The 24,967-nt window shown below is 38.2% G+C and overlaps 1 protein-coding gene across 1 annotated transcript in view; it reads right to left on the reverse strand.

Moving 5' to 3' along the window:
- Positions 1–24,967, reverse strand: part of ABA3 (molybdenum cofactor sulfurase (LOS5) (ABA3)) — a 90,446-nt gene that overhangs the window by 45,804 nt on the left and 19,675 nt on the right. Inside the window, exons 14-19 of the mRNA XM_089136021.1 lie at positions 23,345–23,447; positions 11,501–11,617; positions 9,114–9,191; positions 8,886–8,987; positions 7,455–7,554; positions 6,531–6,635 (exon numbers count right to left, since the gene is read on the reverse strand). Of these exons, the coding sequence (XP_088992147.1) occupies positions 6,531–6,635; positions 7,455–7,554; positions 8,886–8,987; positions 9,114–9,191; positions 11,501–11,617; positions 23,345–23,447 (605 nt within the window). The remainder of the gene's footprint in view (positions 1–6,530; positions 6,636–7,454; positions 7,555–8,885; positions 8,988–9,113; positions 9,192–11,500; positions 11,618–23,344; positions 23,448–24,967) is intronic.

Here is a 24,967-nt window from a genome sequence, read left to right on the forward strand (position 1 = left end):
CCAAATACCATCATCCTATACATTGTGGGGGGGGGGGGGGGGAGAAGAACATCTCTCATTGTTGTTCAGGGATCAGAAATCTATGTAACATGCAATTCTATATACTAATAATTATCTTCCTTCTCATATCCTTTATCATTTTCAGGAAATTTGATCTAGTTAATTGACTGCAGGGAATAAGGCATACCAATGATTATCTCAAATTCACGTCAGGCCCTTTCTATAAGATCTCACCAGGTCAAAAAAAAAAAGATCTGCACATAGTACAGAAATCATGGCTTCTAAAGCCAGGAATTACCCTCAATAACTTCATTAGATGAATCAATGGCCAAAACACCTCTTCTTACTCCATTAATGTTAAGTAAAGCCAATTTGATGGAGGAAAAATACCTAAAGTCTACAAGATAACTTGAAAAACTATGCAGATGGTGATAATGATATGCTATGAACAACCATATCTCAAGGGGCTACTTGTAGCTTTATTTTACATACCACAACATGACAAAATTTAATGATTTTTAATCTTAAATACCTTTCGACTGAGTTACGACATGATTCAAGTAAGATACGGTTGATCTATGTTCTTGGTTATAGGGTCATAGTTCTGTCTTTTCTGTACTTAGATACAAATTATTATGAGCTACTAAGGAATATTTGGATCTTTCAAAGTTTTCTTTATTTTATTGTGCGGAAATGATTGGAAGTTATCAAGGGCAGAGTTCATTAGTAGGGTTGGTCTTTCTCCGGATACACCTCTCTCTTGCTTCAAACTATATCCTACTCTTATATGCAAGCCTTACATTTTTGTACTGCTTATATTATCTAAGCATGGATCATACTGCATGGATCTGTCAAAATTTCGTCTCTTCTCTTCTCTTCTCTCATCTCCTTACCCAAAAGCACTTGCTTGAAGGCTAAGCTTTATTCATCAACCACACTTCATGTCTTGTCACTCAGTGTTCACGTCTGATAATGAGCCATGAGTTTTTGAACTCTCACCAACACATAAATAGAAAAAAAAAAGATGCCCTACCTAGTGGACAAGGCTTCTACATTTAGTAGGGCATGGGGAGGGTCAAAACTCGAAATTATGGAACCTTACCCTTGTTTCCAAAGAGGGAGTTTCCATGACTTGAACCCATGACCAAGCATCCACCAAGAAAATGCTTGACTAATGCGCCAAGCACAGCCTTCTCAAACAATTAGAAATTCTCCACGAGGATTTACAAGCTAGTGCCAAACACAAGGAATCAAATTTCATGATGAATGAGGAGTAAAAACACTAGAAAACATATGTGACATAAGAATACCACTGATAATGAATAGCAAAACAGCCAAAACAACAAGACCTACACATTCATTCCCAGACTTTGTATGCCAGCTTAATGACACAGTAGGGAATGCCCAGAAAGGGTTAATTGGGCTTTGAAATATTTTTGGCCCATTGGTGGGTTCCATAGACATTTAAGTTTCTTATTTTTGGGTTTACTGATATAATGGGCCTAATTTATAAGCTCACAAAGTAAGGGTAATGATGGTACACGGGATTAAGTTTTTAAATTCAATATTTGGTTTAGTGTTTGAATTAGATTAGGATACTTTGTACTACAGAATTCTATTTGATTTTATCTGGCTCTTCTTGTCAAATTAGGAATTGTAGAACTGAATTTGGTTTTCTTTTCTCTCACAATAATATGAATTGATGAAATGAATTTCTTTTTATTTTCTCTTTTCTTCTGTATTTCCTCACTCAACCTGATGTTCAAGAATATCTTCAAAAAAAGTAAGTTGAATCACCCCAACCCCAATTCTTCCTTATTCTAATCTTCTAACCTTCTAAATTCCACAACCCTAAATTCCTTTCTTCTCTTTCTGTTTCCATACTCCTAAACAAACCAAATTTTAAACTCAGATCTACGCCAAGCTGACCATCAAAGCCATCCCAAACTGTAGGGATCACCCCTATATATCACTAAAGTAACTTCTTTCCATGTTTGCATCATTCCAATAAGTTTTTATCCCATTTCCCAAGAACCTGCCCCATCTATACACCCTATGACGCTATCATCCTACATCACTCCAAAAACTATCCAACCACAATAATCCATGTTCTTATGTATCCCAATCAACTGCTGATGTGAACATGAAATTGCCCCTTGGCCAAAACCCTAAGTGAGGGCCACAAGAAGCTCCTAAGAATCCTCCCTAGGCTGGTCGAACCCTCTAGGAGGGGTATTTTGGGCATTTTCAGCCTTTAATTGTTGAAATTTAATTCCTGTATAATTCTAGAGTCTAGTTTGGTTAAGAAGTCGGGATTTGAGTTAGTAGTTCAATAGTAGTTAAGTCCTAAGTTCTTTTAAACTCTAGCACATGTCAACTAGAGCTTTAATTAAATAGAATTTAGCATGTGCATATTAGAGTTTTAAGTTATTTAAACATTTATTTCAGCATGTGTCCATTAGGGACCCTTAGATTTTTTTTAATTTTCAGTTCAATGGATGTGATCATTGTGATGGGATCCTAATCTATAAAGGAATCCACTCAGTGTTGAGTTCTTTTTAGTAGGCTATAAATTAAGGCCTACTCTTTTCTTTGTAAGTTAGGTCTCATTATGTAGAAAAAAAATATTGAGTGTGAAGACTGTGGTTCCCGTTTGAGTAGGCCACGGCAGGTTTCCAGCTAAGTTCTTCAAGATCAGCTACCCATTCTACTACCTTTCTTCAACATCTCCAGCAAGTTCTTCCAATTAGGGGTGTAAATGGATAACCGTAACCCGCTCCTGAATTCGCATCCGCATTCGTTTAGCGATATCCGAATCCGTCCGATTACTAATAGGATGCGGATATGGTATACCCCTTTCTTATTGATTATTATTCGTCCGATAAAATTATCCAATTAAGTTACTTATTTGAATTTATTTTTCTTGATTTTATAATTCCTTACTTGAGATATGTGCCTATTTTTATAGACTTTTTACTTAAATAACTACCAAAGTTGTTAAATTCTTAAATTTCAAAATAGCCTTACAAATAAAATGGTAAAGATGTCAACAGGTAGTCGAAAACCTATATTCAATCTGTATACATGGCAATTTAGAAGAATTTACTTAAGAAAATAATTATCCGATTATCATCCGAATCCGATTGAATCCGTCCGAAAACTGATAGGATATTATCCGAATCTGTCTGAATATAATAGGATGCCACTATCCGATCCGAATCCGATCCATTTACACCCCTACTTCCAATTCCAGCAGCCATTGTGTAATGCCCCGCATCATTTTCTATTAATATTTTATTATTGTGGGTGAACGTGTCATTGTGGTCAAGGTCAGACATCGCTTGGGGGTCTCACAACAGTGGAATTAGACTGAACTGAAGATGAGAAAATGATCAGCGTAAATTTCCGAACCCAGAGGTATGAATATTCACACTCCAAAGTGGGCCCTGTGTAAGTAAAAGAGGTGGGCCCATAAGCCCATAAAGAAGCCAATTAGGTAATTATATAAAGATATATATATTATATATGATATATATATATATATATATATATATATATATATATATATATATATATATATATATATATATATATATATATATATATATATATATATATATATATATATATTATCTATATACGAGGGACATGAGGATGTGGCATTGGGAGTTGGGGAGAGTGGTATCATTTAATAAGAGAGAGAAAGAAGGGGATGTGGCATTTTTATAAAGCAGTAACGTGGTGATCCTTATGCATATCATGTTTGGATTGTACATAATGTAATAAACAAACAAGACAAACATAAAGTTGGTGGAAGTAGAAGGAAGTAGAAAGGGAAGATAGAGAGCTGCAAGGCAGAAAGAAAGAAAAAAACGAGAAGAGGAGAGGAGAGGCGGAGAGAAGAGTGAAGGGGAGAATAAGAAAAGCTGCAGAAAAATTGAGGAAGGAGAGAGAGTTGAGAAAAATGATATTTGCGTGGGAACAAAGAGAGGTAAGTTGAGAGAATAGCAAGAGGAGAGAAAAGTGAAGAGAATTAAGGAGGAGAAGAGAAACGTGCAGAGGAATGAGAAGAGAAAGAGGAGAGAAAAGGGAAGATTTCATATTTTTGCAGAAGCGGTTAGAAGATAGTAAGGAGAAGAGGAAAGAGGAAAGAGGAGGAGTAAGAGGAGAGGTAGAGAGGAGAGGTGAGAGACGAAATAGAGAAGTTGCAATGGTAGAAGAAGAATAGGAGAAAGGAGAGAGAAGGAGTGGAGAGGAGAGGAGAGGAGAGAGAATGAGTGGAGGGAAAGTGGAGTGAAAAGAGAAAGACAAGAGAGGAGGAGACCATAGGGAGGAGAGAGAAAAGAAAGAAGAGAAAGAAAGGAGAGAGAAAATGAAGAGGAAACAATATAAAAAGGGGGAATTTCCCTGTTGGCTCCTGCGTTTTCGTAATAGCCATTGATTGATCGAGATGCAGGGAGAGCGGATTTTAGGGTCAAGACACACACACACATGGAACAAGTAAGTGATATTGACCAACATGTGAATGTTAAGTGGGTGATTATGTTTAGTAGACATGTAATATGCACATGGTAACATAAAGTCTATTTTATCTATTCGTTGATGCAATTTATGGTAAGTGCATGATATATGCCTTTGTGTATTGGATGCCTATTTCCATGTACATTTTTCATTTCAAGCATCAGTCAGTCTCATCTGAACACAATTCATGACATTCCATCATTTACATATGAGAGCATGAGACTGAATGATGCTTGAAATGAAAAATGTACATGGAAATAGGCAGAGCATGGCAAGGCAATTTTGAAAGTGAATATAAGAAAGAGTAAAAGAATAAAATGTTAAAGGCTTCTGTAAGACCTGGTACTTATGTACCCAAATGGGAGGGCATGAAGCGGCTTCTGTAAGTCCTGGTACTTATGTACCCAAATGAGAGGGCATGAAGCAAGACTGAAAAGTGAAAAGAAAAGAAAGGAAAAAAGAAAGGAATAAAGAAAGGAATAAAATGTAATGGCTTCTATAAGTCCTGGTACTTATGTACCCAAATGGGAGGGCATGAAGCGAGACTGAAAAATGGAAAGATATACTAGACTGATGATGGCCTCCTGTAGAAAACACCTGGCCTTAAGCCAAAAGACTGATGCCACTTGTGTGGTTGAGACTGATGCCACTTGTGTGGTTGAGACTGATGCCACTTGTGTGGTTGAGACTGATGCCACTTGTGTGGTTGAGACTGATGCCACTTGTGTGGTTGAGATTGATGCCACTTGTGTGGTTGAGATTGATGCCACTTGTGTGGTTTAGACTGATGGTGTTCTCTCTACAGGTAGCGCTTAGGTCTAGTTTAATGAAAAAGGAAAAGGAAAAGAAAAGGAAAAAGGAACAGGAAAAGGATAAAGGAAAAGGAAAAAGAAAGGAAAGTTTGGAATGTATGATGTTATATGATTTTGATGTGATAATTGATGCATAATGAACTGCCTGACTTACTTACATGGTTGTCCTTTATTGCTTACTAGGCTGCAAAGCTCATTATTGTAAATGTTGACAGGTACTCAGATTCATAATAAAGGCAAGGTGTTGCCACCTGTCAATGCCTTTAAAGTTGAAGATGTAATCTCATATTCCTTTCGTTATGTTTGATGTTTGTATAACTGGACTGTGCAGATATATATTCTTTTGCAAATGTATGTTCTTGACTAGACATTGTTGAAAGGTCAAATGTAGACATAATACCTCCAAGCTTTATGTATATGCTAATGGGTCAGACAGTCAAGTAGGTTGTTTGTTTTGCCGTGAAAATGTTTTGTCTAGCATTTTGTTTTTATGATTATAAAGAGATGGTAATGAAGAGGAGCTGTCACGTGCCCTAGTGGAATGTACATGATGTGCACATTGACAGTCAACAACAGCCATAAACAAGGAAGTACAACACCTAGGAGCCCCTCCCCTACCTGTGATGATGTGACCCCCTCCTCTTTATCCATTGCTTTTTCATCATCCCTAAACCTTCCCATACCATCCCATTCAGTTTTTCTAAATCAAATCTTACCCAAAACCCTACCTATATAGATTTTGTTAAAAACCCTAACAACCCTTAGGATCCTATTTTTGTTTCCTTAACTTTCCCTCAAATTCCCATCTAAATTAGACCAAGCCATATCATTTTTAAGAGCTTCCCACAACTTTATTAGACACCAATACCCATCCCATAATATTTTTTATTTATTTGTTGGAAGATTCTGGGCAAACCCTTAATTTTACGTAAAATTATTCTAGAAACCCTGACCCTAGTATTGGGTTACATCAACCGCCAAGAATATTATAACCCTAAACCCTTACTTTTTGAGTTGAGAACTTGAGATCCTGGAAAGTTGGCACCTAGTTGAAACTCTTCACTCGTAGGATACATCAATTCACTTCAGTTCTGAGATTCATTCCCAACGCTTAATGGTACAGCATTGTAGAAAACATAACGCCTCATACATACAAAGTAGAGGCAATGCACTATGTGAAAAGGATATAGAAGGTACCAGAACTGCTTAAAGGCCATGCATTCACACTGAATCCTCCACAAGACTTTATCGGATAGATGGTGATGGACTTTAGATGAATACTCGAAGTTGAGAGGCATCTGTCTGCATTTTAAACATATCAATGCGTAACAAAGTAAGTCAAAGTAGTTGGAAAAAGAAAATATAATACTTGTAAAGTTGCTACTGGCATTAAGATCTCTAAGCTGTTGATGAAGCTAATAAATAATGGGGGAGGCATCTAGGTGTAATTAGGTAAGTTGATAGAGTTACCATGTGAAGCAGTCTGATTAGACCAGCATGTACAACTGTAAATGATAGCCTAGTTGCCTAGGGGTAGGTGATAAATGACAGCATAGTTTTCAAGGGACCAGATGATCCTAAGCATTCAAGGTCCTTCCCAAACACTTGGGCAGCACCTAAGCAGTCCATTGGTGGTCTAAAGTGCATTCCAGTATTGCTTTTTTATCAGGCATATAACATGTGGCATAAAAAATCAACATTCAGCCATGGATAATCATAAAAACAGTGAGATGGATCCGTCTTTGCGGAATCCTCTAAGGAAGATATAGCCTAGCTTGGATCCCCCACTCCCCTCCTTACCCTCCTGTATTTCTCCCTTTAGTGCTAGTTATAATATAGTTTAAATTCACCCAAAAACAGAGTCACAAAAACTCACCATCAAGTAATCATCATAAGAAATTAACAAAGGAATAGAAGACAGCAGAATTGAAGAAACAAGTTGAAGCACCTCCTGGCAGTTTGAAACAATCAAAATAGACAGCAGCTTATTTGTTCTTCAACTTGGTAATTTTCAGGTATAAGCCTTGAACTTCATCTTTCTACTACCATGTTTCTTTACATAAGCTGACAGGAATTTTACAATGCATTCTCAATCAAGTTGGGGCTTTGGTCAGATATTACCTTTGGTTGACAAGTCAACTGAATTTCCTCGCAAAGCATATCCAACCCCAGCTTGCTTCGGCAATGATATGAAGGAATTTTCAGTGAAACTGATAAATCTCTACATGACAGCAAAGTAGAAACAAAACTTAGTTTAACAACAACTAGTTCGTTGGACATTAAGTGCACAAACTAAAAATCAAACGGAAAATATCTACAAGAAAGTTGCAGACAAACTAAACATCAAACAGGAAATATCTATAAGAAAGTTCAGATTTTAAAAAACTATCTTTGAGCTTTTATAGTCAAAAATGAACTATATGCATAATTTTCAAGAGAAAATAAAAAATAAAAAACTCGACTTTGATAACCATCTTTTACATTCCCAAAATATACAGAGATTGTGCAAGAGTTAAAAATAATAATAATAAATAAAAAAGTATAAGTCGAGCTTCCAAAATCAAAGTCAAATCTCCATCAGTTTCATGTAGAAACATAATACAGTATCACTGCTGGCTATAGTATTGATACCCATTTTATTCAGAGTAATCCCTTGCATAGTATTGAAAATTTGCGGACACAGTGTATTATTTTCCCCACGAGTTGTGGTTGGCAATTTCAGGGGAGTCAGACTTTGACGAAATAGAGCAAAACATCAGTGAGAGAGTGCTTAGGTCATTCTGCTTCATATTTTGTCTCGGACATGTCAAAACTAGCGAAATATTTGAAATCTTCGCTAGTTTCCAAACTAAGCATTAGGGGGCCCTGACAGAAAATCTAGCGGAAATGGATTCTCTATTTGCGTCAGAATTCCAGTAGGAAGAGCTGTTAAGGGCAACCTGAAAAGAATAAAACCACCCTGTGGATTTATTTGATTGTTGAATAACAAAAGGGTTGAATATAAACAAGGAATAAGGATGGTTATAAGTATTGCACCATATCATATGGTACCGGCATGATATATATATCAGTATCACAAGGTACCAGTACGATATACTGCAATAAGTATCTTTCTTTTCTCTATTTCCAAAAATATTATACATCCATAAGCATAGCATCCTTATGCATATGCAGGCAATGTACATGTAGCTCTGTTTATAACTATAGTTAGATGAGTAATGTAAAGAGGTGTCAGTGTGAGGCACTCAGCTCCTAATGTTAGCACCCATGAGAGAGAAACAGAGACAGCAAGCGCCAGATGGCACTGGAAATTATAAATAATAAAGAAAAAAAGACAAGGAGAAAAACAATGGGAATCAATTAGACTGTGTAACCTTGGAAGTATTCCACATTGTTTTGGAGCTCCCACTTCATTCACTATACATAGCAGCAAAAAAAAAAAAAAACACAACCACTTAAACTACCACTGAGGCACTGACTAACCATAACAGTAAATGGTATATACTACATAGTACAATAGATACTATTCTAACAGCATCACTGCAACAGTACCTTCACATCTTCATATGTTGACATATAACCAAAGGATATCCTAACAGCTCCAGTTGGTTTTCCATGCAAGATATCATTATCATCCCAGCAAACATGCCCAGCCTAGTCAGAAATGGTTACAACAAATGAAAATGATGATATAAGCATACAGTAACATTAATGCAACAAATCTCCATCTCCAGCAGCACACAGAAAGACAATAACTGAAGTTGGAAAAAGAGTAAGTACCTCAATGTTGGACAGAATATCCGTATGAGATAATCCAACATATTTTGCGCACGCACCAGGGTTGCAAAAGCATCCTGTCTACAGAAAAATTACAGCCATTGTCAGTTATCCATTAAGGTTATAATGGAAGCCTTTAATTAGTTTCTTCTCTCTAGTTCTCTCAGATTAGCAATTGCCCTTGATGCATCATATATTACAAAAGTTGAAAACCTCTACAAACAAGAAAAAAGTTAGGATAGGTTGCACATTATAGCAAATGGGAACCAGCAATAATGCCACTTGATGCAAAATAAAAACAAGCATCAAAGTCCTCCAATGAGCTTTTCAACAAATACATGCTACCTGCCTACCTTAATGGAAAAAGAAAGACACAAAACACTATTCATATTATATTTTGACCAGAACTATAGGACCTAAATCAATGGAGTGAACACCTTTAATCCATCAGTCACTCATAGTCATATTCTATTACAAAATTATGAAACAAGGGGAAAAAGCGGTGGAAAAGCAGCAAAGTTATCTAAAAAAAATATGTTTCCCACTTTCCTTTTTTCAACAGTTTCCACAATTATTTCCTCCTTTCTTTTCTTTCATACCTTCCACTATCTAAGATTTGCACAATACCAAGAGTGGTGAATGGTGGGGTTGTAGCAGCAACTCCCACACTGGCTAATGGAAAAACACAGCAAGTGTAATGCCTCACGGTTTTAAATCAATAATTTCATCTTAGGGACATTTTTGTGATTTTCACATTAGGGGCAGATATGTGCATTCAAAATAAGTGTTGTTGAGACTTGAGTTATTTTGATAAGTAGACATTTCATGAATTTAGACTGTACTAGTGTAGTTCAGTCCTTTATTTAAGTATTATTTATAAGCTTAATAAACATGTGAGAATCTAGCCTAGTGGTTGGGATTTCAACTAACGTATTAAGAGGACCAAGGTTCAAGTCTAATGAGAATCAAAGGAATATTAACATTTTTATATGATTTTAATAAATCAAGGAAATGGGGAAGATTATTAATTGGAAATGAAGTAGAGAAGTTGTGATAAAGTGACCTATCCAATAGGGGGGGGGGAAGTCGTGAGGAAGTAAGATTTAAAAAGGAAAAAAAAAAAAGGAGAATCAGGAAGAAATGCGTAAAAGCAAATGACTAGGAGAAGCGGGAGCGGCAATGGAATTCTGGTTTTGGGTACGAGTTATTCTTATTCATCAAATTCTGGTTTAGGGTAAAAGTTATTCTTATTCATCAGATTCTGGTTTAGGGTAAGAGTTATTCTCATTCATCGAATTCTAAATGTAGGCAAAAGTTATTCTCATTCATCAAACTCTAGACGGAGGCAAGAATTATTGTCATTCATCAAATTTTGTACTAGTTTTCTCTCTTAATCCAAATCATAAACATGTTTTCCCTGACATGATATTTCTTAGATTCTTCTTTGTGGAGCTAGTTTTCTGGTTGGAACAAACTGTGTAATTCAGTTCAAACTTATTCCTAGGGTTATTGGATTTATGAGCTTCTTGATTCCATGATTCTATTAACTATTAACCTGCTTTCCTAGTTCAAGTCTAAGTTAGGTAACCTCGGTTTTCAAGTTCTGTTTTGAATATTTCGACTCAGATTTTCTAGCTCAGGTGTAAGGTATCAGTAATGGTCTAAGGAGACTAAATCTTAGTGTTAGACTCCAATTTTAAAAGACACAGCTGTTGAGGAAGACTAGAGCACTAAACTGTTGGTGAGTAGGCAATTTAATAAAAAAATACTGTGCAGGTTGAAAATAAAACTAGTGCTTGAAAGTCAAGAAGTGGATGGATAATCTTTTACCTTTTTTTTTTTGGTAAAGATGGATAATCTTTTACCAAATCAAGGTAAATGGGATATAATAGGTGCACACTACTGTGGTATGTTTTTGTATAATTACTACCGCTGATTTGTATCAGAATTACAGCTCTCTTGCAAGTTTATTAATGCTGTTTAACATTATTATTACTATTGTTTAATTTAGTTGTCACTGCTGTTTGTACAATAATCAAAATGTTGCATGATTATTTTTGAGTAAATTAGCTGATAGTGCGAATATATTAATAAGGCAATAGAAACAAATAAGAAGTGTGCTACATGATGACATAGAGATAGGTCATAAGCAGTTGGAAGTTGGAACCGATCAGACCCAACACAAACACCTAGACTTAATGTCAGATGTCAACATTTTTTTCTCAGTAAGTGCAGTTTGCTACCTATCTTATCTCTGCAAATGACTAAAGCAGACCAAAAAATATGTGAGTGGACTATCAAATCTACTAGGCACTTCAAAACATAGAATTTGGATAATAGATTAGAATAGCAAAACATGGTGAGGAAGGTCAGGGGTTCCCAAAATTTACCCGTAGATGAATTCCATGTAAGGAAGCTAATTTTTCCACCTCACGGTATCCAACCCAAGAGCCATCTGAGCATTTCAAATTGAATGTCACAGTTGGACCCGATTCGCATGAAGATATCTAACAGAAGGAAGAGATCAAACAAACATTAGAAGCTTCTCCAAGGAAATCAAAAGAAATATTCTACAGACAAGGATTATAAGAGATATGCATTAATTGTTATAAGTACAGTATTAAATGTCGTCTCCTAAGGCCATTTTGTCTGGAGACCATTTTGTCCAGACAGATATATTACCAATACATTACCAAAACATTGTATTTTTTTTTAGAAGCAAAACTGAACATACTAAGGAGCGAAATTCCAAAATGACCAAAATCTCAACAAAACAGTACATTGTTTGGACCTAATTTTTTGAAATATTGCATCTTTTTTCATTTTGACATAGCCATTTGTTTTGTCCTGGCTGAAATATCCAAAATTTTGGTGTGATTATACTTGAGAGATGAGAGAAAGCTGGGTTGGTCTTCATTTGTTTGGAAACCCAAGTTGCAACCTCTTCAGCTCATTTTTGGCTGAAAAGTATTTCATGGCAGCATTGCTACAGATGATAAGGTCAGGTGCAAAGGGGCTGTGTTTCCTTCAAGATGTGAGCAATGCACTAAAGAAGAAGAATCATTTGATCATTTATTTGTGTAGTGTGAATTTATAGCTAGTATTTGGAAGGACTTGCAGAGAGTTCTGAAGTTTGTTGGCCATCTCACAAGTCACAACAATTTTTCTGGTCTATTCTACTGGTGAAAAAGAAAGGTGAAGAATCTAGCCTTAGGGTCCAAATGGTTGGAACTCGCATTCTTATTTCTTTTCTTTTCTTTTCTTTTTTCCTCTTTTTTCTGCGTTCGAAGATAGACACTTTGAAGTCTGTGTTTCCTGCAGTGGAGCCAGAATTGAGTCTCTATTCTCATCAAATAGTTGGTCACTCTTTATTTCAACGGTAGTTACTAATTGATAGCAGGATTGGGGTCTCGTTCTAAACAATAAGACCAAGGGATTACCTCGAAATCTTTTAGGTGTCACTGCAAGTAAATTGGATTAAACGTAATACAGATAGTAGCTCTTTAGGATCTCCAGGACAAGTAGGAGTCCGAAGAGTATTTCAAGATGAAAATGCTATACTTATTCACGACTCAAATCTTCTTCCTTCCTTTCCCTCCCCCCCCCGGCGCAGGGAGGAGGGTGGAGTTCAAAACGAACATTTAAGGAGACTTTGAAGCAGTAATAGAAGGGCTGAAAAGACCAAGGGAATTGTGCACTCCAAACTTGTGAGTGGAATGTAACTCCAACCTGGTGGTTTTGCTTGTTAACGAATTGCATCCCGTGGTTTGCAAAGCAGCCACGCTGGTTAGGTATTCTCTGATTCTCAGACTTTATGGAATGGAAGATGTCTCATTGTTTCCAGAAAGAAAATCCAATTGCTAGCTTTATCGCAAATTCTGCTTCCAAAATGAGGTCTTTCCTATTGATGGCATTGCCAAAGGTGGGAATGACTGCTTTACTTGGTTTCTCTTATTGTTAATGTAGCTGGGCTTAACAGCTTTTGTTCATACTGTTTTCTTTTTCTTTCTTTTTATAAAAATGATCTTTTAACGCCCCCCCCCCCACACAACAAACCCCACAAAAAAAAAAAAAAAGAAGAAGAAGAAGAAGAAGAAGAGAGGGCTTGGTGTATAAGATGGATCATGCTAGAAGGCATGAAGCTTTAAGTTACAAGATCCACAAAGGCATTCTGTTTAGTTACACTAAATAAAAAGGTTGGATGTGTCTTCTACAAAATGCTGCATCTAGATAATTTCCAGAAGTTCAAGTTGATTAAATTACAGCATGGACTCCAACATCATAAGATCCCGAATATGGTACTACATCCTCTTTTAATGTGATTAAAGCCCACGTGGAATCATTATGGAGTGACTATGATGGCTGATGGTTGAACTGGTCCCACTAGACAGTCCATCATCAATTTCATGTTGAATTGTGATGGGAGGACAGTGTTCCTCAAGTCAGTAGATGCATCCGGTGAGAAGAAGGATGCAAAATACATTTACAAATTATTGAAACAAGTGGTGAAGGAGGTTGGAGTGGAAAATGTGGTTCAAATTGTGACTGATAATGGCTCCAACTACAAGAAAGTTGGGTTGAAGATGCAGGAGAACTCCAAGTATCTAAACATATAGTATTAATTTTCATTTGTAAATACACATATTTACATTTACATTACACATATACATGTACACTTTATAACTTTGTATTGATGGCTTGATGCCTTGATCGATGGACAGGTATAGGCTATTTTGGACTCCTCATGCTGCTCACTGCATTGACTTAATGTTGAAGGAAATTGGAAAGGTCAAGCTTGTGAAGAATACCGTGTACCAAGCTCGACATGTTAGCACCTTCATATATAACCACACCTATGCATTAAGGATGATGAGGGACAAGTGTCAGGGTGAGTTAGTAAGGCCAGGCATAACCAGATTTGCTACTAATTGGATAGCACTGCAGAGCTTTGAGAGTAGGAAGACTGGCCTTAGGAGTATGTTTGCATCAGAGAAGTGGTTTAACTGTGAGGGTTCTTCATCAGTGGGAGGAAGGAGAGCACAGTTGACCATCCTCGATGAGACTTTCTGGCACAATGTGAGGATAGTGGTGAAGATGCTTGAGCCTATGGTGAATGTGTTGAGGATGGTAGATCAGCAGAGAAAACCTACTCTACCAAACATATTTGCTGCAGTAGATAGGATGAAGCAGCAAGTTGCTCAGGTCCACCCACGCGGCAACAAGAAAGTCCTTCAAATCATCAACAGTAGATGGGAGTCTATGTTGCAGCATCCACTGCATAAGGCTAGTGAGTTGTTAAGTCTAGTATTTAATTTAATCTTCATTATGTTATCACACTATTAAGCATTAACTATTCCCTTTTATGACATATTTTTTTCTTACACAGCATACTATTTAAATCCCAAGTACCATTACAAGGACAATCTTGGGATGAGGCAAGATTTGATGGATGCTGTCCAAACTGTAGTGGAGAAGTTCGAACCGGAAACAGCTAAACAAGCAATCATCCTTATGGAGGTGAGATAGTGATTTGAATCATTTGATATTCACAATTCGTAGTTTTATACTAAGTCATTAACCTAGTAACTAGTTATTGTTTTTTCTCTTTATATATTAGATAAAGGCTTTTAAGGATGCCACTAGGAGCTTCGGTCATGCTGTGGCCGTATTAGGACAGGAAACCGCCCCTCCGGGTAAGTTCATTCATTTATTTCATTATACATTTAATTATTATATTCTATTTTTAATTTAGTTATTTAAGTATTAAAATGACTTGAAGTCTATGTTTGTTGCAGCTGAGTGGTGGATGCAATTTGGACATGACTCACACCACTTGAGTGTGATTGCAAGCAAAGTGCTCTCCCAGACATGTTCTGCCATTGGTTGTGAGTGAAATTGGAGCACCTTCGACCTCATTCACTCGAAGAGGCGCAACCGATTGGGTGTGAAGCGTCTAGAGGACCTTGTCTACCTACACTATAATATGAGACTGAGAGAGGATCATATTAGACAGGGGATGGATAAAGAGAGCACCAATATCGAGTTGGCCGACATATTTGAGATGGATGATGATGATAACCCAGTAGTTGACTTGATCAGGGATAGTGGAGATGGATTGCTGGATGAGGAGGGAGGTCTTCCCAATAGTCAGATTGCAGAGGAGATGGGGGCTGATGTGGGGGACTTCATGGCCCAGGAGGGGAGGCCACATGCAGAGCCCGCCCGTCCCTTCGTGCCACACCCTAGTGCATCCACCCAGAGTGAGGATTTGATTTTCTGGTCCGACACTAAGGATAAGGTGACTCAGGCCTCCAGCGATGACGACGATGGTGGTGATGATGACGATGGCAATGACGATGATGATGGAGGGGATAAGGAGGGTGTGGGACCTCGTGATCAAGATTCAGCTGATCCTAGGGACAGACCACCACCACCACCACCACCAGTACGTGAGAGTCAAAGGGGGGGAGGACGACCACCGAGATTCACAGGAGAGAGTCAGTTCACCCACGCGACACAGGATTTAGACCATACTGGAGCTACATCTCGAGGCAAAAATGTTTCCTCTACATATTCGAGGAAGGGGAAGGGGAGACAGCACGGCTGAAGCACAGAGGACACACCATCATATGGGTCCTACCGTCCATCCGATGCCGAGAGCTTGGTGGGATCTATGAGATCGATGAGCATTGATGATGCTAGAGACTCCTCCACCTCCAAAGGATCCGGATGGCATAGGCCTGCAGAGTCCTCATATGATACTGCTGTGGAGAGTATTGGCTCTACCGAGTCGACTTATGGTTATGGACCATATAGTGTCCCTCCTGGCTATCGTATTCGAGTCGAGCGCCGTCAGCCACGACTGGAGCCTTATGGTTATGGAGCGGCCTATGGAGCTTATGGTGTCCCTCCCACTGTCGATTATCGGAGTCAGCCACTGGGACCTTATCAGTATCCTTATCTTTCTCCTAGTCTTGAGAGCCAGGGTGGTCTTTCATTTGTTAAGCAGATCTTCCACACTATTCCATAGCCACAAGGCCCACCACCACCAGTTCCTTTGGAGATTCACAACTTCCCACCGTTAGGGAATCTTATGCATGTGGATGAGGCCACATACAGAGATGCAGTTCTTGACTATATCCAAAACTATATGGGGCGGGGGCAAACATCATGGGAGTTATATTGTCATTTGTATGAAGTGCAGATGGAAGAGGGAGACCTTAAGGCTTGAATAGAATAGACTTGTAAGTAATAACATTCCTGCTTCTTCTCTGATTCATGTACTATATACTTGGAATGTTGGATGTTACATTTTCAGTAGTTTTTTAGTAAACTAATAGTTTTATAGTGTTTATTATGCTTGAAATAGCTAGTATGCAAAAATCCAAATCAATTTGAGTGCATTTGAGGTTCGAAATTGAAGTTTTCAAGAATCAGGAAAAAAGTATCCAGTGTCGGTCAAAATTTCGAGGTTACCTTTTCCAAGGTCGAAATGTTCATATCGATCGAAATTTTTTCCTTGCCACCAAGTAACAGCTCCAATTAGAAGCTTTATCGTCAAGGACAATGGCTGAGCAAAAGGCAGTGATGCAGCCACCAACAGTCAGGGGAGGAAAATGATGCAGATGTATTACATTCGTAGAGGGGATGGGGGTAAGGAGAATGAGAGAAATCTAAGGGGTGGGGGATCACTGAGGAGGAAGAGCAGGAGTGGTGGCTAAAGGAGAGGTGGCTGACAGAGGGTAGGGTGCTGGAGGCAAGGGAGGGCAAGGAGGAGGGGGGTGACCGGGGTCATGCATCCAAACATTTCAGCATTCAATTAAACTAGTTAATTCACCTCTTTTTGTACTTAGCCTAGACATTGAGCTTTTGGGCCTGTAAAACACGCCCATGACTCCTAAGACCTTCATATCCCCATATCTCACTAGCAGCCCCTGAAATTGCGCACCATCCATCTCAGAATCCAATCTATCATTCAAACTCCATTCCCTGTTTTCCATTCATAACACCATCCAATGCTGTCCTAAGACCTAACCAGCAGATCAGAGTACAAAGATGAGTACAGCATTCATTCATTAGTAATATATTAGAATTAGAGGACCTGGTCTAGGGAATCAGACGTGTTTTCCATCCTTGTTTCGCGGCTTTCGCCCGAACAAGAAACTTTACACTGTTCTGACTGAAACCCCCCCCTTTTTTAAAAATTTTTTTTTTATTAAAATAAAATAAAAAAAAAAAAAAAGAAAAAAAAGGATTGAGATAAAAGAAGAAACACCACCCTCTTTCTCTCTCTTTAAAATTTTTTTTTTTTTTAAAAAAAAAAAAAAAAATTTTCCCTCTCTCCTCTCGGCGCGGGACTTTTTTTTTTTATTTTTTTCTGGGGGGGAAAGAAAGGAAAAAAAGAGGGGCAAGGGGGTATAATAAATATTATTAAAAAAATACAACCCCCACCCCACACCCCCCTTTTTTATAAATTTTTAGAAAGGCCCCCCCATATTTTTTTCCAACCCAACAACCCTTTTAAAAAAACAAAAGCCTAATATTTTAAACAAAAAAAATTATTATTTTTGGGTTCTATTAGGAGTCTAATAAGAGTTTGTATAGGAGTTAAGTTAGAGTTTGTATTCATATAGAATTCTATTCCTTGTAATATTCTACTTTCCACTTAATTATAAATAAAGGGCTTGAGATCATGGATCAATAAGCCATTCTACTACAATCGTTTCTTTCAACATGGCATCAGAGCCTAAGTTCGATTAGTATGTTCTTCTATTTTTTTCTGTGTCTTCAAACCTATAAACCCACAGCAGATTTTTTTTCTCCAAAACCCTTCGCAGTTTTTTCTTGTTCTTCAACAACCTAATTCTGCAACCATCGTTTGGCAGATATTTTTTCCCTTTTCAAACCCATCGCACCGCACCACTGCACTATTTTTCAGTTCCACCTAGAAGACCAGAGAAGAAAAAAAGGGAAAGAAGAAGAGAAGAAGAACCACAACCTGCTGCTGCTTCTTGCGATTAGAAAAACAGAATCGCAGGCCACAACCTGCTGCTGCTTCTTGAGATTAGGTAAACTGAATCACAGTGGGCTAGACCAAGAAGAAAAGGAAAGAAGAAGAGAAGCCACCATCGCCATCGCCTTCACCTTACTGCTGCTGCATCATCTTCCCAATCGTGCGCAACATAAATCTTTGATTTTTCAGGTGTGTGGAAGAAGATATCGATTGTTATTTGGTTGGTTTTTTGGGTTCAACTTCTGATTTGGTTCTTTAGTTCATTGTTTGGTTCAATTCTTGGTTCATTGTCCAAAATAGACTAGACCAGAACCATTTTTTTTTTTTTTTTTTTTGTCTCTGGTTCTATTAGACCAGACCAGAATTTTTCTTTGGTTCAAAAAAAAAAAAAAAAAAAAAAAAAAAAAAAAAAAAAAAAAGAAGAAGAAGAAGAAGAAGAAGAAGAGGGAAAAAGGAGATTTGATCATATCATTGTTTGGCTATTGCATTGTGCGACGTTTTAGTTTTTTTTTTCACAAGGTGACTGAAGAACTGCAGACAATTTTTTCAACATGGCAACTATCGATGGTACTACTGCTCCCACCGGCCCTGAACATTACCCAAATTTTCATCCTCTTTCGGTAAGATTTGATGGGACAAATTATTTGATTTGGTCACGATCTGCTTACTTAACTATTGCTGGAAGAGGACTTGTTGGATACATTACGGGCACCACTATCAAACCTTCTACCACAAAGCTTTCCCAGAAAAATGGATCTCGAATGACTCTCTTATTATGTCATTTCTCTTGAATTCCATGATTCCAAATATTGCCCGTGGATATCTATTACTTGATACGCTGCTGCCCAAATCGAAGGCTACTACCGAAACATATGGACAATTGGGAATGATGCACAGAGTTTATGAGCTACGAAAGAAGCTTCATGAGACTACCCAAAAGGAACCGATCGTGGCCCACTATTATGCCGAGTTGCGATCTCTTTGGCAAGAGTTGGATCATTATGGGGATTATCACCCCACTAATCCAGTGATGATGTGGCGACTTATAAGAAGCACATTGATAAGATTCGAGTATATGACTTCTCGGCAGTGTTTGAACGTGGAGTACGATCGATCGTAGTACAAGTCTTAAGTCGTTCTCCTTTCCTACACTGGAACAGTCTTATGCTCTTGTTCACAGTGAGGAAAGTCGCCGATTAGCCATGCTTCATACTCCTATTTTGGAGAAATCAGCTTTACAAATTGCTCGCACTAAATCTGATCCGGCTAAGGAGATTGTCAAGTGTGAGCACCGTCACAAACCCTATCATACTAAGGAAAATTGTTGGAAACTCCATGGGAAGCCCGCTGATTTTGAGAAAAAAGAGCACAAAAAAAAGGAAAATCGAAAGCTCATATCTCTCGAGACAGCTTTCCACAAAGACCTCTCGCGCGATGTTGGTCTCTCACAGAGGAGTTAACTTCTTTGCGACGTATTCTCGCAATCTTCTACCGCCGGTACAGCCTCTACCATCGCTTCCTCTACTAATCAAACCAACTCCTACCTTGCTACTTCAGTAAAACTTTTACAAGCTTCCAAGTTTCTTCGCTTTCTACTCCTTGGATTATTGATACCGGAGCCACAGATCATATGACAGGTTTATCCTCTTTTTTCTTACAATATTCTCCAACTTCTCGAAAGGATAAAGTTCGAATTGCCGATGGCTCCTATTCTTCCATTGCTGGAAAAGGGACCATTCAACATTCTCCATCCCTCGTCTTTGTCTAAAGTATTACATGTTCCCTCTTTCTCTACTAACTTGCTCTCTATCGCCAGCCTTACACATGACTTAAATTGTAAAGTGACATTTTTCCCATCTTATCGTGTCTTTCAGATCCGGTAACGGGGAAGGAGATTGGACGTGGTAAACTAGACAATGGACTTTATTTGCTCGAGCCGATCGAAGGATCTACTTCTACTTCCGACTACATCTTCTAATCAGTCCATTCGGTAATATCGCACCTTCATCAAGGGCACCGTAGGCTAGGTCACCCCCTCTCAGAACTCTTAAGAAAATATTTCCCGATTTAGTTTCTTCATGAATGAGGATGATTTTTTTTGTGAAGCCCGCATTTTCGCGGCTGGCACTCGCTCTACTTATTTACCTTCTCTTCATAATAGAAAAAATATTCCTTTTATGTTAATTCATACCGATGTGTGGGGTCCCCGCCGACGTGTGTCTATCATCGGCCATAGGTACTTTGTTACTTTTATTGATTATCACTCTCGTTCTACATGGATTTATCTTTTAAAACAAAAAAATGAAGTTTTCCGATGTTTTCGTGATTTTCATAATATGATTAAAACTCAGCTCAATGCCACCGTGAAGATCCTTCGCAGTTGACAATGGCACAGAGTATATTGATGGTGAATTTCAAAGATATCTCTCTCGACTCCGCATAATACATCGACTAGTTGCGTTGATACGGCTGCCCAAAATGGGGTGGCCGAAAGGAAGAATCGGCATCTCTTAGAGATAGCCCGTTCTATTATGATTGCTATGAATGTACCTGACCAGTACTGGAGTGATGCTATTCTCACTGCTTCTTACCTTATGAATAGGATGCCCAGTAGGATACTTGGTTTTAAATGTCCTAATGAGATTCTTCAAGGAGCCTCTTCTTTTGTTATTTCCCCAAAGGTTTTTGGATGCGTGTGTTATGCCGTAATCACACCCCACCGTAGTAAGTTATTCCCCGCAGCCTACGCTCGCATATTTTTGGGGTATTCTCGCTACTCGTAAAGGGTACAAATGTTATCATCCTCCCTCCAAGAAAACCATTGTATCCACGGATGTACTTTTTCATGAGTTTTGCCCTTACTATACACCTCTCCAGGGGGAGAGTCCTAGAGGAGAGGTGTTCTTTCCGACTCTAGATCTTCCTTTCACACACCAACACAACTTAAGAGTCCCAGAAGAGTTTCCCCGACTGTGGGGAGACTTCGCCAAGATACCCGAGGACTCTAATCCTCCCCCTTCAATTTCTGAACCATGTGAAGAACCTAGCCAAGGGGAGACCACTCCTGTGAGACACACTGTTGGGGTCTTTCAAAACCAGATTGACCAAAATAAAGAGGTGCAGACTTATCGAGGAAGAAATACAACCGGCTAAAGCAGTGGAGAAAGGGGATACGTTACCACTTCAGCCTCCCCGCTCCGTAATCGATTCTACCGAGGTATCTTCTTCCGATCTTCCTATTGTCCGTGTTAGAAAAGGGTCGATCTTGTACTCAACATCCCATAGCTAAATATGTTTCTTATAACTCTTTGTCTGACTCCTACCGTGCTTTTATATCCTCTCTGTCATCTGTATCTGTTCCTAAAAGTTGGCAGGAAGCCTATGCTGATAAGAGATGGAAGGAAGCTATGGTAGAGGAAATGCAGCAAATGAAGAAAAATGACACTTGGGAGCTGGTTACACTTCCTCCGTAAAAAAAACCAAGGGCTGCAAATGGGTATTTGTGGTTAAACAAAATATGGATGGATCACCAACAAGTTGAAAGCTAGACTAGTTGCAAAGGGGTTTACCTGCACCTATGGGATTGATTATCGTGAGACCTTTGCCCCAATGCGAAACTAAATACCGTCGTAGTTCCGTTGTCCGAAGCCGTGAACAAACACCGGAACTTGCACCAACTAGACGTAAAGAATGCCTTCTTACATGGGGAGTTAGCAGAAGAGGTCTATATGGAAATCCCACATGGTTTTTCCGATGACACATCAGCAGGAAAGTCCGTCGATTGAAGAGGTCAATATATGGGTTAAAACAGTCTCCTAGATGTCTGGTTTGGACGCCTTCAAGGCAATGACTTCTATTGGGTACAAGCAAAGCAATGCTGATCATACACTATTTGTCAAGAAGTCAAGTACTAACATCACACTTCTCATTGTCTATGTAGACGATATTGTCATCACAGGAATGATGGTGAAGAAATTCAAAAGTTGAAGGACTATCTTGGCAAAGAGTTTGAAATTAAAGATCTAGGGAAGTTACAAAGATTTCTTAGGGATTGAGGTGGCTCGATCAAATAAAGGTATATTCCTATCCCAAAGAAAGTATGTCCTAGATCTATTATCGAAGTGGGAATGTTGGGGTGTAAAGTAGTTGATACCCCTATTGAAGTTGGAGCTAAACTTAAAGAAAAAGAGGGAGAACCAAAGGACAAAGGAAGATACCAAAGGCTGGTAGGGAAGCTTATCTACTTGTCTCACACCAAAGCCGTACATTGCTTATGCTGTAGGTATAGTGAGTCAATTCATGCATGATCCATATTTAGCTCATATGAAGGTCATTATCGTAATACTACAAAGATTTGAAGGGAACTCCCGAAAAGGAATACTTTTGTCACCCACCGATAATCTAAAAGTAGAAGCATACACTCGATGCAGATCGGGCTGGATCTCCAGACAGAAGTCAATTTCAGGTTACTCGTACCTTTATTGGAGGTAATCTAGTTACTTGGAGAAGTAAGAAACAGAATGTGGTAGCTTTATCTAGTACTGAAGCTGAATATAGGGCTATGGTTCGTGGAGTTTGTGAGCTACTATGGTTGAAAGGCTTGCTGCAAGATATTGGAGTCCAAGTTCCAAACCCCATGATGTTATATTGTGACAACAAGGCTGCTATTAGTATTGCTAATAATCCAAAGGCAACATGATCGAACTAAGCACATTGAAATTGACAGTGTTTTTTGTCAAAGGAAAGTTGGAACAAGGGCTTATCCGCATGCCTTTTGTAAGATCTGAAGACCAATTAGCAGATGTTTTCACTAAGGGATTGAAAGAAAGAGATTTCCTTCCTATTGTAGGCAAGTTAGGCATGAGTAATATCTATGCCTCAACTTGAGGGGGAGTGTTGGATTCTATTAGGAGTCTAATAAGAGTTTGTATAGGAGTTAAGTTAGAGTTTGTATTCATATAGAATTCTATTCCTTGTAATATTCTACTTTCCACTTAATTATAAATAAAGGGCTTGAGATCATGGATCAATAAGCCATTCTACTTTTTCTTTATTTAAAAAAAAAAAAACTAAATAAAAAAAAAAAATTAATTATAATTTATTTTTTTTTTTTTTAAAAAAAAAACCAACCAAAAAAAAAAAACCCAAAAAAAAAAAAAAAAAAAAAAAGAAGAAAAAAAAAAAAAAAAAAAAAAAAACAAAATTTTAAAAAAAAAAAAACATTTGGGTTTCCCCTCCCCCAGATCAAGCAAACACTAGCTCCATTAGCATGCCTTGCGGACAAAAGCTTTTTCTTCAGATAAGTGGAAAGAGAAGATGTATGCCTTCAAAAATTAAGAAACAGTACATCAGCCATTCACACAAGAGAAATTTACAACTCAACAGCATCAACAACAATAAAGGCTCCTATGTACATAATACCATAGATTGAGAAACCCACCAAGATCTCGACTAGAAATAGAAAAAATCTCAACCAAGAGTAGACATAATCTCAATGAAATCTTAGAATCTTGGCGAGGTCCTGGTGGTATCTGAGTATCTCAGCAAGATCTCGATACTATCTCTGTATTTTACATTAATTTTACCTTTAAAAGAAGCACACCAACTCACAGAAATCTCAGTCCAACTCAGCTTTTTTCACAACTAAGTTGGGTCCAAAGCAAAGACATAGAAATATGCATGATACCAACCTTGAATAAACAATAAGGTTACACTAAATTATGTCGTGAATAACTAACTGTGATATTTGTCTTGCTTCTAGAGACCTCGGTGGAAGGCAAAGTACAACAACAACAGCAACAACAAGGCTTGTCCCATCTATTTGAGGTCATACTACATACAAGGCCTAAGTTATGCGTATCCCTTCTCAACACTTCTCCGAAAGTTATCTTAGGTCAGCCCCTAGTTCTTCAAAATCCTTCAATTTGGATAAAGCCACTTCACCGTATAGGGGCATTTATGGTTCACCATTGAACGTGGCAAAGTATTTTTATTTACTTATATTAATCTTGGTTCATAAAAAAAGTTTACTATCAAAAGGGGAAGGAGAAAACAAGGAGGTATTATAAAAGGGGAATAGGAAACATATACAGAGCAAACAATACAAACAAAGCAAAATTCTATCGTCTCAAGGAGGCAAAAGGCCAAAGAAAGGAGAGAGAGAGCCCTTAGGACATAACAATATGACCATGGATAACTTGCTTTTGACTTCAAAAGAAAGAGAATCCCAAATTGTTGGAAAAACCTGGAACTAGATGATCATTTCTTGAATTACACTACATCCATATATGGTTTATAGCAGCCAGGCCATCTTACCCACCACATCACAAGAAGGCAAACTGGCAAAGGACATGCCAACCTAAATCCATTCCCTCACACATAAAAGAAATATTTGTCTTTCGAAACATTGCAACAGTGGCAGCAGGAAGGAGGCAAGCAATCAAAGTATACTGCCCTGAGTCTGAGAGGCAGCTGGAGAGATGACCACAAATCTATGAAGTTGTGATGAGGGATGCAGGTATTGAAACAGACTAACTTGGCCAAGGGACGAGACCTATTAGTTGAGCCTTATCAAGGGAAGACATTGTTGGAGCTCCAGATGAAACATGTCCCAAATTACATGATAAACACAGTTTTATGGTCCATTTTCTATATTTTCTCCAGGTCAAATCTCAAACACTGAATGTTGCTCAGCAAATCAGCCTAAAAAAGGCTTTATTTTGGTACATGCACATGTTTTCTGGATACAAATAATAACCATACTGTTCAGCCCAATGGTCCAGATAGCAGAACCACTTGGGAGGCATAACATACACATTCAGACAACACAGTCTAAACATATTGA

The sequence above is a fragment of the Hakea prostrata genome, chromosome 9 (assembly GCF_041222555.1).
Source record: "Hakea prostrata isolate BN-2017 chromosome 9, UWA_Hpros_2, whole genome shotgun sequence".
In the NCBI taxonomy this organism is placed as follows: Eukaryota; Viridiplantae; Streptophyta; class Magnoliopsida; order Proteales; family Proteaceae; genus Hakea; species Hakea prostrata.